This window comes from Prunus dulcis, chromosome 6 (genome assembly GCF_902201215.1).
Source record: "Prunus dulcis chromosome 6, ALMONDv2, whole genome shotgun sequence".
NCBI lineage: Eukaryota > Viridiplantae > Streptophyta > Magnoliopsida > Rosales > Rosaceae > Prunus > Prunus dulcis.
In genome coordinates, this window is record NC_047655.1 from 16,114,432 (window position 1) to 16,127,649 (window position 13,218).

At 40.7% G+C, this 13,218-nt stretch overlaps 1 protein-coding gene across 1 annotated transcript; it reads left to right on the forward strand.

Moving 5' to 3' along the window:
• The first annotated feature begins 8,690 nt into the window (after window positions 1-8,690).
• LOC117630364 lies at window positions 8,691-10,976 on the forward strand. The gene is made up of 5 exons (XM_034363099.1): window positions 8,691-8,924; window positions 9,051-9,300; window positions 9,420-9,943; window positions 10,049-10,196; window positions 10,606-10,976. The coding sequence occupies exons 1-5, from the start codon at window positions 8,691-8,693 to the stop codon at window positions 10,974-10,976; spliced, it is 1,527 nt and encodes a 508-aa protein (XP_034218990.1).
• Window positions 10,977-13,218: the final 2,242 nt, after the last annotated feature.

The following is a 13,218-nucleotide window of genomic DNA, read 5'->3' on the forward strand; positions in this document are numbered from 1 at the left end:
GACACCCAATTTTTGGGATTAGGGCAAAAATGGTATTTTAGCCGTTCATGCTCTACACCTGCCAGATGTTGGATACGCAGGAGATTTGAAACGAATTCCAAAATGAAATTTGGGTCGGGTCTTGTTAACTTGGTATTAGAGCATTATGTTATATTCTTGTAGACTTTGTACTTTGTGTGCATTCTTGTATTGATGGATTCTTGTTTCTTGTAGCAGTGTCATGGGCCCTAAACATGATGGTACTTGTAGGGGGACTCGCCAGTCATCCAAGTTATGTAGTCATGATGCTGGTCCCAAACCAGAGGAGCAACCCTTTCCTAGTCCAAATCAGGAACCTTTTGAGCAGCCCCACCTAGAAGATCTGTCAGGGACTGTGCCCGTGGGACCCACGTTGGCCATTGACCCCCATCTATAGCATTCTGTGGAGTTGTTGACTCAAGCTTTGTCTAGAGCCGAGTGTACCAGAGATCTGGCTATGACGTTTGCTGATCAGGCTAGGGGGATCGGGGCGGTTAACTTTGATGGGGACAGTGACCTGGCCGCCGCAGAAGATTGGATAGAGAATGTGGAAAATATTATGGAGGTAATGGAAGTACCACAAGAACATAGAGTGTGGTTTTGGTTGAGTTTCTCCTTTGCAAGAGTGCACAATACTAGTGGGAATCAGTGAGACGTTGGTATCAGGATCCCTCAGCAATCACATGGCAAATTTTCGAGACCACGTTTGATGAGCAGTTTTATCCACTTACGTATCAAAACATGAAGATGGAGGAGTTTCGGCAGCTTGAGCAAGGTAGCATGCCTATGATGGAGTATGAAAAGAATATGAAATGAAATTTATTGAGTTGTCTAAATATTGCACACCTATGGTGGCAGATGAGAAGAAGAAATATTAGTTTTTTTGCGCGTGGCTTGAGGCCAACTATACGCAACATTGTGGTGGGTCAATGCGTTGTGGAATATGGTGTACTTGTGGTGTCTACTTCTTTGGTTGAGAGTAGCTAGATGGCGGTGTGGGGATGTGGTGATACACGTTGACATCAGTTTGACGCGGGTGGCCCTAGTTGGAGGTCATCCAACAGAGGTAGCTTCAGCTCCAGATCTTCTAGCAGTGGTGGTTATATAGGCAAGAGCCAGTTCTAGTAGTGGATCTGTCCAGAGTTTCAGTTCTAGGCCTCGTTCTCATGGCCTTATAGCGAGAGGCTCTAGGAGAATCATCAGATAGTAAACAGTGGTAAAAGTCATCCAGTATGTGGATTGTACAACCTTGCCAGTATGGTACCACTGGGTGTTACTTCACGATAGAGCCTACTTTAGTGTCAGTTTACATGGGTGGTGCATAGAGTAGAGGTCAGAGTATAACTCAAACTGTTGGAGACTTATCCAATAGTAGGACTCAGGCTAGTGTGGCTGGTAGAGAGGGTACTCGGCAAAGAATACCACAAGGGCTCAGGCAGGGTATATACTATGACTCAGCAGGAGGCGTAGGCGATGCCAGATGACCCCTGGGCTATCAAAACCTTTGCAGGAAATTCAAAGACTGGTAACATACCCAAAATGACAATTCTATAGCTCATTTCATGAGTTGCTAAGAAATGTTAGGGCTATGAAGAATCGATCTCAAAAGAAAGTCGATCATGACAATGATTCAGTGAGCTTGATAGTAGGTTATTTATTTTCTTGCGACAACTACAAGGGCCATAATAAGCTTCTCCATTTTTGGGTAACGAGTCTCTACATTGAGAAGAGCTTTTGAAATGTAAAATACAGGATGTTGGGCCCCCAGCTCTTCTCAGACAAGAGCTCAGCTGACTGCTTAATCGGACTCCGCTAGGTAGGTGAATAGGTATTCACCCATTTATCCTTATGTCCTTTCTTCAAGGCCTTGATGAATGAATGCATTTGTTGGTAGATCTCAAAAGGAATCGGTTAAGAGTAATTGCTACTCGTCAAACTTTGGATCTCATTTATGGTGGCAGGTGACTTCATGTTTAGGATGGGCTTGATTTGATTTGGGTGAGCATTGATCCTCCTTTTGGGACTAAGTATCCTAAAAATTGAACATATGAGACTAAAAATGTTCACTTGTTTGGATTCAACTTCATATCAAGATTAAAGGGTACTAGCTCAACGTCCTCATCGGGCATCCATCCTTATTCAAGAGAGACCTCCGGACGGATTCCTTCGTCTTGGTCCTGACTCTTTGATTGCTCTTGAGGTGTAGCTATTCCCTTTCCCTTTTGGTTTGCTCGACTGTTAGGAATGGGATCTACTTTCTCCCCTGCTTGTTCTGTTCGGCTTATCGGTATGACCTATGCTTGTTTCCTCCTTTTCAACCCTAGGGTTGAGCATTTTCTTGCCATCGAATGACCATTGTTGATCTACCCGATACCATATCCTGAGATTACGTAACGGATTTTATGATGAGTAGAAAAGGTGACGATATCAATCTTGTTAATTCATGGCTTACCTAGGATTCCATTGTAGGGGGAGACTTCGTCAATGATCATAAAGGTTTGCGAGCTGATCACCGATGGAGAGTTGACGTCGAGGTCTATTGTGCCCATGGTAACCAAAGTCGCCCAATTGAAGCCAGTCAACGACCTGGCTAACTTGTTGATCTTGATCTCAATGCCTATTTGATGGACAACCGATAGCTGTATGATATTAGATGCGCTACCCTCATCTACTTGGATTTGGTCAATCACCGCTTGGTCAATCTGAATGTTGATGACAAGGGCATCATTGTGCGGAGATCAAGGTCGATCAAGTCTTTCCTCTAGAAGCAAATCACAGGATCATCTTCAATTGATAAGAAGTCGGTTCAGACTTAGGAGATAATAGTGGCTTATTTAATTTTTCCTATTCTTTTCATTGCTGGTCAACCCGAACTCCTCGGAGTAGGCCAAGATCGTGTTAATCCTTTTGACCTTTAAGGGCAGCTCTTTGGTTGCATCACGTTCCTCGATCTACTAGATGGCCTTCTTTGCTATGAATTCTGTGCAATGACCTTCTCTCACCACTTCTTTGAGGTTCTTTTTCCAAGCAAAGCAGTCGTTTGTGTGATGTCGTGCCTCCTATGGAAAGCACAGTACCTGCTGATATCCATTTTGGTTGGATCTCCCTTCAAAGGTGGGGGTCTCTTTACCCAGGGCCTGTCCTTTACTTGGGCTAAAGTGTGATGTATTGGGATGGAGAGCTTGGTGTATTTCTCATCTGCTAGAGCATCCTCTTAGGGCTGCAACTTGTGCTTGCCACTGTTCTTATTGCTAATCTTATCGTTCCTCTGACATGCCTATTTGGTTGGTTGATCGGCCTGCTTAGTAGGCTTTTTCGCAACGATTCGATCGTCATCCCAGAGTTCATAGCATTTCGTGATCGTGAAGACCTCTGCTAGAGTCTAGTTGGGAGTGACGGTCAGCTCGCAGTACAAGTCGTGCTTGGCAGGCAAGCCTTTCTTAAAGGCAGAGGACTCGATTTGGTCGTTGCATCCTACAATGTTTGCCTTTTCTCCCTTGAATCTCTTGATGTAGTTACATAAGGACTCATCGTGCTTCTCGCTCAGGTCGAAGAGGTGGTCATGGTTCTTTTTGATCGTTCGATAAGAAGTGTACTCCATTGTGAAGACAAGTGCTAGCTCTCGGAAGCTACCGATCGACCCGGACGAAAAGACGTGAAAGCAATCCTAGGATACCCCCATAAGGTCATCGCAAACACCTTGCACATTAGCACATCTTCGAATTTTTAGGGGAATATAGTGCTATTGAAATGCTTAAGATGGCTCTTGGGATCATAATCTTGTGAAGGATGGCGTTGAGAACTGCTTTGGGGGAGCAACATGCTCGATCTCACTGGTGCACGAAGATCTCCTCCAATTCTCAAGTCTTGAAGTTGGTCATTAACGATCTTCTCGACGTCATCTACTTGCAGGGTATGTGGTTCACGTCGGTGTCTACCATGATGCGGGCGCCGCTAATCAACTTCTTCGTTGATTTTTGGGAGTCGATCTCCTTGGTTGTCCTGCCAGTTCGGCATATTAGTGAACTGCGCTTGCGAGGGATTCTCCATGACTTGCCCACATGAGTCGACTCTTTTGGAGCGGGTCAGGGCTCGCAGATGCTTATGACATGCATGTGTGTTGAACAACACATTCTTGTCCTTCTCCTTGCCTGCCGATGCGTTCATCCATCCCTTTCTCTTTAAGGCCAAGGTTTTGAACCAAATCAATCTTGTTGAGAAGCTATCCAACCAAGTTGTTTTGGCTGTTTACTCTTTGAGGCAACTATCAACTCTAAGACTGAGGTCTGCTTTACTATATGGATTAGGATGAGAGAATTGTGTAGAGGCCCAATTGCACATAGGCTAGGGTTTCGTTAATGTTGTACACGGGAACGTATGTCGAGCACAGCGACAAATAAGGGAAAGGTTGTAATTGTTCCACAATGGATCCAAAATTGATGGTGGCACCAAGATGGTCGTGACCAGCGACGTCGGGATGACCTACGACGGCACCATCATGGTGATGAACATCAAATCTAGCTATGTAGCCGTGTGACGAGCGGCTGTTGGGGCAAATGGCTAGCCCTTGCGGTTGCAAAGTCGTGCTTGTCGCGGGGCCACAAAGAGTCTCAGCGGCGCTTATTGGAAAAGTGCTCCCAGCCGCTGGACCGAGAAGAGGAACAATTGTGGTGGCAGCAGTGGTGCAAAGAGGTTGAACCATGGCTTCAGCAGCCGAAAATGGTGGCTACCTTGAACCCGCGATGTCATAGCTGTCCGGGTTCGTCTTAGATTGGGTTGTCGCGGCTGCGCCGCCTCTAGTTCGTGTGCTTCCAATCATGGTTGTTTATAGGGCTTCTGTTGAATGATAAATAGGTGGAAATGGATTCCTTTGATTCAAGAACACTCGTTGAGTATAACTTGTGCTCTCAATGAATGCACCAAATATGTTTGAGCAAATTTCAGCACAAGGAATATTCACGTGTAGATTCTTCGCCCTCTGAGCTTGTTTTTCTTCCTCCTTGGTTCATGTAAAACAAATCTAGTTTCATGAACCACGCTAAGGGATTGTTGGCCAAAGGCCCTCTGATGCCTAAGTTAGTTTGATTGGACCTTGAGAAAGATACGACAATAGCAAAAGTGGACAGAGTTTTCTTTCACAAGGAAAGCCGGGTGGCCAGAGTCGTGTGTGGTAGCTGAAACTATGTGGGAGAGAGGAGAAAGAGAGTGGTGGCAAGAGAGAGAGTTGCTAGGGTTTTTAGAATTACCTTGAATGCCTTGTGTAGCCATATATTTATAGTGCTCTTCCCATCTAGGGTTTTTCAAAGAATAATTACTATAAGGAAGGAATTATTCTTTCCCTTAAATGGAGAGATTGAGTCAATTAGGGATTTTAATACGAATCAAATTCCTAATTGATGATGATATCTCTATTTTTGGTCTAAATAATTATCCAATTAAATGGAGATAATTATTTACCTAAGTGATATTCTCTTTGTCCATGTGGCGCCGCATGATTGGTTGTCGGAATATTTGTTCCCACAAATTAGTATGTACGTCATAGTATCCCATATGTAGCTGAAACGTATAAATCAGACACAAAGAATTGCCAAATTCGGAACCGCCACCTTCCCAATTGATGTCAGTTTACCTAAAGTCTTTTGAACTGATCAAGTCGTTGAAACAGTTCGGTGACAAAATGACAGAGAGAGAGAGCGGTGACAAGGGGATCACTGTCGAACAACACCCAATAGACACCGCATGCTCAATCGAACCATCATTGTTGGTGAGAACATAAAGCTTAAGTTAAGGGATATGGCCAATCGCATTGAATTTCAATCATCCATACCGTTTATCCTTTTAGATATTCCTTCAAAGATCAGTTCTACAAAAATATCACTTTAATCTTAATCCATTTGTTGGTCACAATTGGGTGCCTTGTGATGTTCAATTTTTCTAATTTTTTTGGAAGGATGATATATAAATGAAGACTAGAAAAATAGACATTTGGATCGCTAAAATACAATTCGTAGTAACCTCATAGAATGTCCCTCAAATGAAATATTTCATGGATCTCTCAATATAAGGGGGGAGGGGGGCCTGGAAAGCTTATGAATATAGTTATTGTTAATAAATATCATAATAGCAGTTGTTACCACAATGGTGATGTGTTCTTCTTTTAAGTTTGTGTAGGAGTTTGAGGAATCCCCTTTATGCTAATTTGTGAAATATTTTCACCTTTTATTACTGTCGTTTCTATTTGGTTCGATCGATGATTTAATGCATCACAAATTGTGAATTGTAGCTGATTGGCTTATTCAGTTCAATTGCTTAGGGATATTAATAATTTGGTCAATTTCTCAGTTTGGCGGTTTAAATTCCCAGGCCTAATACACACACATGAAAATACAAGTACACATATAAGAGGAAGTCCATACAATACTTATGAAGTTTCTTGAAACATCAACCATTTCATCTCCATATAATTGGAAACTCTTTGATTCCTTGTTAAAACTTTGTCTCAACAACCCACAATGCATTTCAAAACCGTTTTTTTTATAAAAAAAATAAAAAATAAAAAAATACAAGCGATATTGGGGAGGGGCAATCGAACTTAGGACCTCAAAATGAAAGGGTAAATGCTCTTAACCACTTGAGCTTCAATCCCTCAACAATAAAATACTTATTTTTTATACAAGCAATATTGGGCTAGAGGCCTCTAGAACCTAAGATGCACGGTTAAATACTCTTTAACACATGAACTACAAGCCCCTTGCAAATAAAACATTATTTTGAATTAAAAAAAGATGCAAACACATGAGCTACAATTAATTTGTTAAATTTAAACATTTTATTATAAAATTTGTAATAAAAGACTAGTCTGAATGACTAACAAACTCAACCATGTATGGTGATACCACAATAGGATTCCTAACTGTATGTTCTCCATTTTCTTCAACCCAAACAATTTCCCCTGATGAAACTCTCTTATACTCTCCCCTGTATATTGTGAAGTGACATTGTACGATATCTTCTCATTTTTCCTCTCAAACACTAAAATCTCTGGTCTTACTACAACTACTATATTTTTTGGTGTTTTAACCACTACCTTGTACCTTGTAGAATCTTTTCCTACATTTGTAACAATCCTTTCAAAATTCCTAACTTTTGGCTTACTATTCCCAGATAACAGAATAAAAGATGGGTAGTATGGGTAGTTAAGATTCTTAGAAGGATTGGCACAACTGTAATTATTTGACGTAGTAGTTTCCAACATCTGCTTTGAATTGAGATACTAGCACAATAGATTCACATAATCTTGCGAAGTTGCATCATAAATCAAACCAGGATCAAGTGCTTTATTTGGATAGATGAGACCTAATCCCATGGCTAAAGGGTTAGCTTTTCTGTAGCTTTTACCATCAAGAATCGATTATAACTATTATCAAATAGGTTTGCAGTGGTTACAATAGCAGATCTTAGAGCAGCAGGGCTTCAATTTGGATGTGCAGCTTTTAGAAGAGCAGTCACACCAGCAACATGGGCAGTAGCAGGAGATGTTTCGGAAAGTATGTTGTAGTCACTATACAAGGACATATTGGACCTTATTCTAGCTACTGATATATTTGGATTCCAGGCTCCCGAAATTAAGGACCCTGGTGCCATTATGACTAGCTTCACAACACCTGCAAAACCATATGAAGGGCCTATTGAAGAGGACTTCATAACCATAGGTGCACGTTTCAAGAGCTTCACTATTATACCCAAACTAAATTGGAGCCTAAATTGGCTTCACAATACCTGTCAATGTCGCTTGAGGAGTATTAAAGCTTTGAGAGATTCACTATTATACCCAATATAGGAGCCTAAATTATAAAAAAAACGATATATGAAATGGACTTTAGAAACACACCCAAAGTCCATTTACAACATCACAAAAAGGCTTTTAACTTCTTTTAAATTACAAAACTACCATTGATTTCTTAAAACAAACACAACCCAAAAACCTCAGAAAAAAGCCCAAAACACTCAATAGGGCATCAAAGTAATTTAATAATCAAAATTAAATTTAATAGGGCCAGTTGTCATTTTTGGGTTTGTTTATAGAAATTAAATAGTGTATGGTTTATTTATAGTTTTAGTGCTAAGAATGGGTACATGACTAAATATCTCTAAAGCTTTTTATATGTTGCATTAACAAATTTCCGTTTGTTTCATCAAGGACAACACAAGGACCTTAAATGTATTCAAGCCAGATATTCCATAGCAATATATCTTCTGCAACACTTGAGTTGGTTATATTAGATATTTGTTCATGGATTTTTCCAGCATCACAAACAATTATGCCATAAGGAGCTTTAGATAACAATATAGGTGAATCACAATTCATTAGAGGATACTTGTAGATTAGGAGCATGTTTTGCAATGAGTCATTTCCAAGATATGTTGACCACTCTGTATGTGGTATATGTATTCATCCTTGAGAGAAGAATAAATATATCAGTTTAAACCTTAATTATTTTGAGTTGGTATCAGAGCGGTTTCTGATTTGTCTCTATAACATCAAAACCCTAATCCTAAAAATACCTGTTTCCCCTGCACCAAGTCTATACACCTAAGCCTGTGCCATCTTATATCTCTTACTTTCGTCGTCGTCGCCACTTGATCTTTTGCTGCCTCACCCATCTATCAGCATGTCAAATTTCACTGAATCTTCTTCTTGTCCTCCTATTGTGACGGTTCATACTGAATCGTCCACCAACCTACCTATGGAATTCAAATTGAATGGATCCAACCATGAGATATGGGCTTCGATGATTGAACTTCATGCTACTACACAAGGCAAATTGGGTTACTTGACTGGCGACACTGATGCCCTTGATTCCCAAGAACTGAAATTTGGGAAGTGGAAAATTACTGATGCTGTTGTGAAAAGTTGGATGCTGCGAACTATAGAACCTAGTTTGTTGAATATGTTTCATACTCTACCTACTGCTAGGGAAATTTGGGATGTTGTTAATCATATGTTTTATGATGGCTATGACATATCCTAGTTCTATGAACTGCGGTGCCAGGCTACTAGTCTCAAGCAAGAGGGTCGTCCTGTCTCAACCTATTTTGCAGAACTTAAGGCAATCTGGCTTGAATTAGACAAGAGACATCCTTTTCAGATGAAGTGTGCTGATGATATGAAGACTTTTCAGGCTGGTCTTATGGCAGATCGTGTGTATGATTTTTTGGCTTCCCTTGACGATACTTATGACAAGGTTCGCAGTGATATTCTATGGAGTGATAAAGTTTCAAGTATCGAAAATGTATTTTTTATGGTTTGTCGAGAGGCTCAACAACAGATTACTATGCTTGGATTCGGCACCAAGATTGGGGAACCTACTGCTGTGTTTACTTCCAAAAACACTGCTTAGGTTTCTCGGCCTATAGGGCCGGCTCTTCTGCTGTTCCACCTCATCGCCTGACTTCTGCAGAAAAAGACAAACTGAAGTGTGATCACTGTGGTGAAAAGAGACATACTATCGACACATGCTGGGCATTGCATGGGGTACCAGATTGGAAGAAGGAGCGAAGGCGTTCAAAAAGGGAACAATTGGATAGCAAAGCTCATGTGGCTGTTGCCCCCACTTCTGTGGCTGACATCACCACTGGGCACGGCCACCTTACTACTACTTCTCATTCGACTTTGACCGCGGCCTCAAGCACTCCAACAACTCTACCTCCAGGTAACTTTGGCAAAGCTTTCCATGCTGATGATACCCGCGATACAGATTGGATTTTTGATTTAGGAGCTGCTGTCCATGTGACGTATAATTTTGCTTTATTCTCTACTACTCTTTCGCCTCATCGTGATCATGTTTTGACTACTAATAATGTTGCTGCTCCTATCACGGGGGCTGGTTCTATACTCTTGACACCTGCTTTACCATTGGCTAAAGTGTTACCAGTTCCATTTTTGTATAGTAATTTATTATCTGTACCACAAGTTACTGAGCAGTTAAACTGCGTTGTACTAATGTATCCGTCTTTTGTCTTACTATAGGATATCCAGACTCGGGAGATTTTTGGTCGTGGTACTAAAAAGGAGGGGCTTTATTATATGGATGATGTGGTAACTAGTCAGGTTCTTCGTGCTGATAGCACCGAAACTTCTCAGATTTGCCGGATTTGGATGCTACATTGCCGATTTGGTCATGCATCCTCTGGATATTTACGACATTTGTTTCCTGCATTATTTAGTGGTGTCAACTAGTCTGCGTTCCAATGTCAGACTTGTATTTTAGCTAAGAGTCACCGGGTATCCTACCCTCTAAGTTGTAATAAACGGCTTATGCCATTTGATTTAATTCATTCTGATGTTTGGGGACCTTCCCCTGTTTCTATAGCCTTGGGAGTTCGTTGGTTTGTGTTATTTGTGGATGATTGCAATCGTATGATGTGGTTATATGGGATGAAAAATAAAAGTGATGTGGTCGAAATTTTTAAGTGTTTCTATCAAATGATTCATACTCAATTTATGCTCCCTATCAAGGTTTTTCGATCTAATAATGGTGGATAATTTGTTAATTCGGTGTAATCCCATTTTTTTTTACATTAAAGGTGTACTCCAAGAGACTACTTGCCTTCAAACACCACAACAGAATGGGCTTGCTGAAAGTAAAAATGGGCAGATCCTTGCTGCTGCCGGTGCTCCGTTGCTTGGTGCGTCAGTTCCAAAGCAGTTATGGATGGATGTTGTTACCTGTGCAGTCTATCTCTTGAATCGTCTCCCTTCACGAATTTTGGATATCCAAACTCCTATGCAGGTACTAAACCATCATATCTATGCCTCTTCTATGCTGACTCTGTCTCCAAAGGTGTTTGATTGCGTCGTCTATGTTCACCTCCATCAGAATCAGAGGAGTAAACTGGACCCATATGCTCTCCGCTGTGTCTTTCTAGATTTCTCTCCTCATCAGAAAGGCTATTGATGCTATCATCTTGCAACCCGACGTCTATATGTCTCTATGGATGTTACCTTTATTGAGGATGAAATGTTCTTCTTTGATACATCTGAGCATGTCCTTCAAGGGGAGACTAGTAGTGAAGGACATAACTGGCTAGATTTACAAGGGGGAGTAGTATTGGATAGTTTGATACAAAGGGAAGAACTCACCGAACCTGCTGAACTTGCTACACCAGCCAAACCTGCTACACTAGCTGAACCTACTATTTTAACTGATGTCACTACTCTCATTGAACCGATTGCCCCCCATGAAGCTACTCTAATAGTACCCGATCAAGCTCCCCTGGATATTCCTGAGTAAGTACTTCTATTTATACTTCTGATAATTCTTATGTTTTACCGCATAGACGGAACCGTGGGGTTCCACTTGATCGTTACTCACCAGAAGACAAAGCGAGATATGCTATTGCCCATTATGTGTCTAATCACAAGTTATCTTCTTAGTGAAAAGCGTTTGTGACCAAAATGGATAGTATTAAAATTACAACCCATGTTTAGGAGGCATTTAATGATCCAAAGTGGACTGAAGCCACGAATATTGGAATGAAGGTGTTGTAGAAAAATAATACATGGGACATTGTTGATCTACCAAAGGGAATGAAGCCTTAGGATGCAAATGGGTGTTTACAGTTAAATATAATGCAAATGGTACTGTGGAGAGGTACAAGGCAAGATTAGTAGCTAAAAGGTTCACTCAGACATATGGAGTTGATTATCATGATACTTTTGCACCTGTGGCTAAGATGAATATTGTCAGAGTTTTGTTGTCCTTAGCAGTAAACTTGGATTGGACCCTGAGGCAATTTGATGTAAAAAATGCATTCTTACATGATGAACTAGAAGAAGAAGTATACATGAGTCTTCCACCAGGGTATAGGGTTATCAGTGAAACGGGGAACGTGTGCAAATTAAAAAAGGTCTTGTACAGGTTAAAGCAGTCTCCTCGGGCATAGTTTGGCAGATTTACTACAGCTATGAAGAAGTTTGGTTACCAACAGGCCAATACTGATCATACTCTATTCATTAAATATACGGTTAGTAAGGTGACTTTGTTGATTATTTATGTTGATGATATGATTGTGACTAGTGATGATACTGTAGAAATCGAGGAATGCAGAAGCGGTTAGCATATGAATTTGAGATGAAAGATTTGGGCAGTCTGAAATATTTTCTAGGAGCAGAAGTCACTCGATCTAAACATGGCTTATTTCTTTCACAAAGGAAGTATGTATGCACCTGCTAGCAAAGACTGGAATGCTTGACTGTAAACCAACTGATACACCTATTGTTGAGAATCATAAACTTGGTGTTTATGTGGATCAGGTCCCAACTAACAAAGAAAGATACCAAAGGTTGGTTGGGAGATTGATTTATTTATCATTGACACGCCCTGATATTGCCTACGTTGTAAGCGTTGCTAGCCAATTTATGCATTCACTTAGTGAGGATCATATGGCTGCTGTGATGCGTATTCTGAGTTACTTAAAGTCTGCTCCTGAGAGAGGTTTATTATTTAAGAAAAATGGCCACTAGGATCTAGAAAGTTACACTGCACATATTATGCAGGGAATATTACAGATAGACGTTCTACATTCGGTTACTTCACCTTTGTTGGTGGTAACCTAGTTACGTGGCATAGCAAGAAGCAAAACGTTGTGTCTCGGTCCTCTGCAGAGTCTGAGTACAGAGGGATTGCCTAAGTGGTTTCTGAAATACTGTGGTTGAGGTGGTTACTTGCTGAAATTGGGTTTAGACCGAATGCTACCACAAAGCTCCACTGTGATAATTAGTCTGCATTTGAAATTGCTGACAATTCGGTGCAACATGATCGAACTAAGCATGTAGAAGTTGATCGGCATTTCATTAAGGAGAAGCTGGAGCATAAGTTAATTTCTATACCTTTTGTGCCTTCTTCAGAGCAGCTTGTAGATATGTTGACCCATGACGTGTCAAAGAGCCAATTTGAAGACTCACTTGACAAGTTGGGCATTACCCATATCTATGCACCAACTTGAGAGGGAGTGTTGGCATGAGTCAACGTTCCTATTAGGAATAGAATTTATATTTTATTGTAATTATCTAATTTGGGTATATTTAGGAGATTTTGTACATATTTCCTATTTGTAACCACTCTGCATGTGGTATATATATCCCTCTTTGAGAGAAGAATAAACATATTAGTTAAACCCTAATTATTTTGAGTCTTA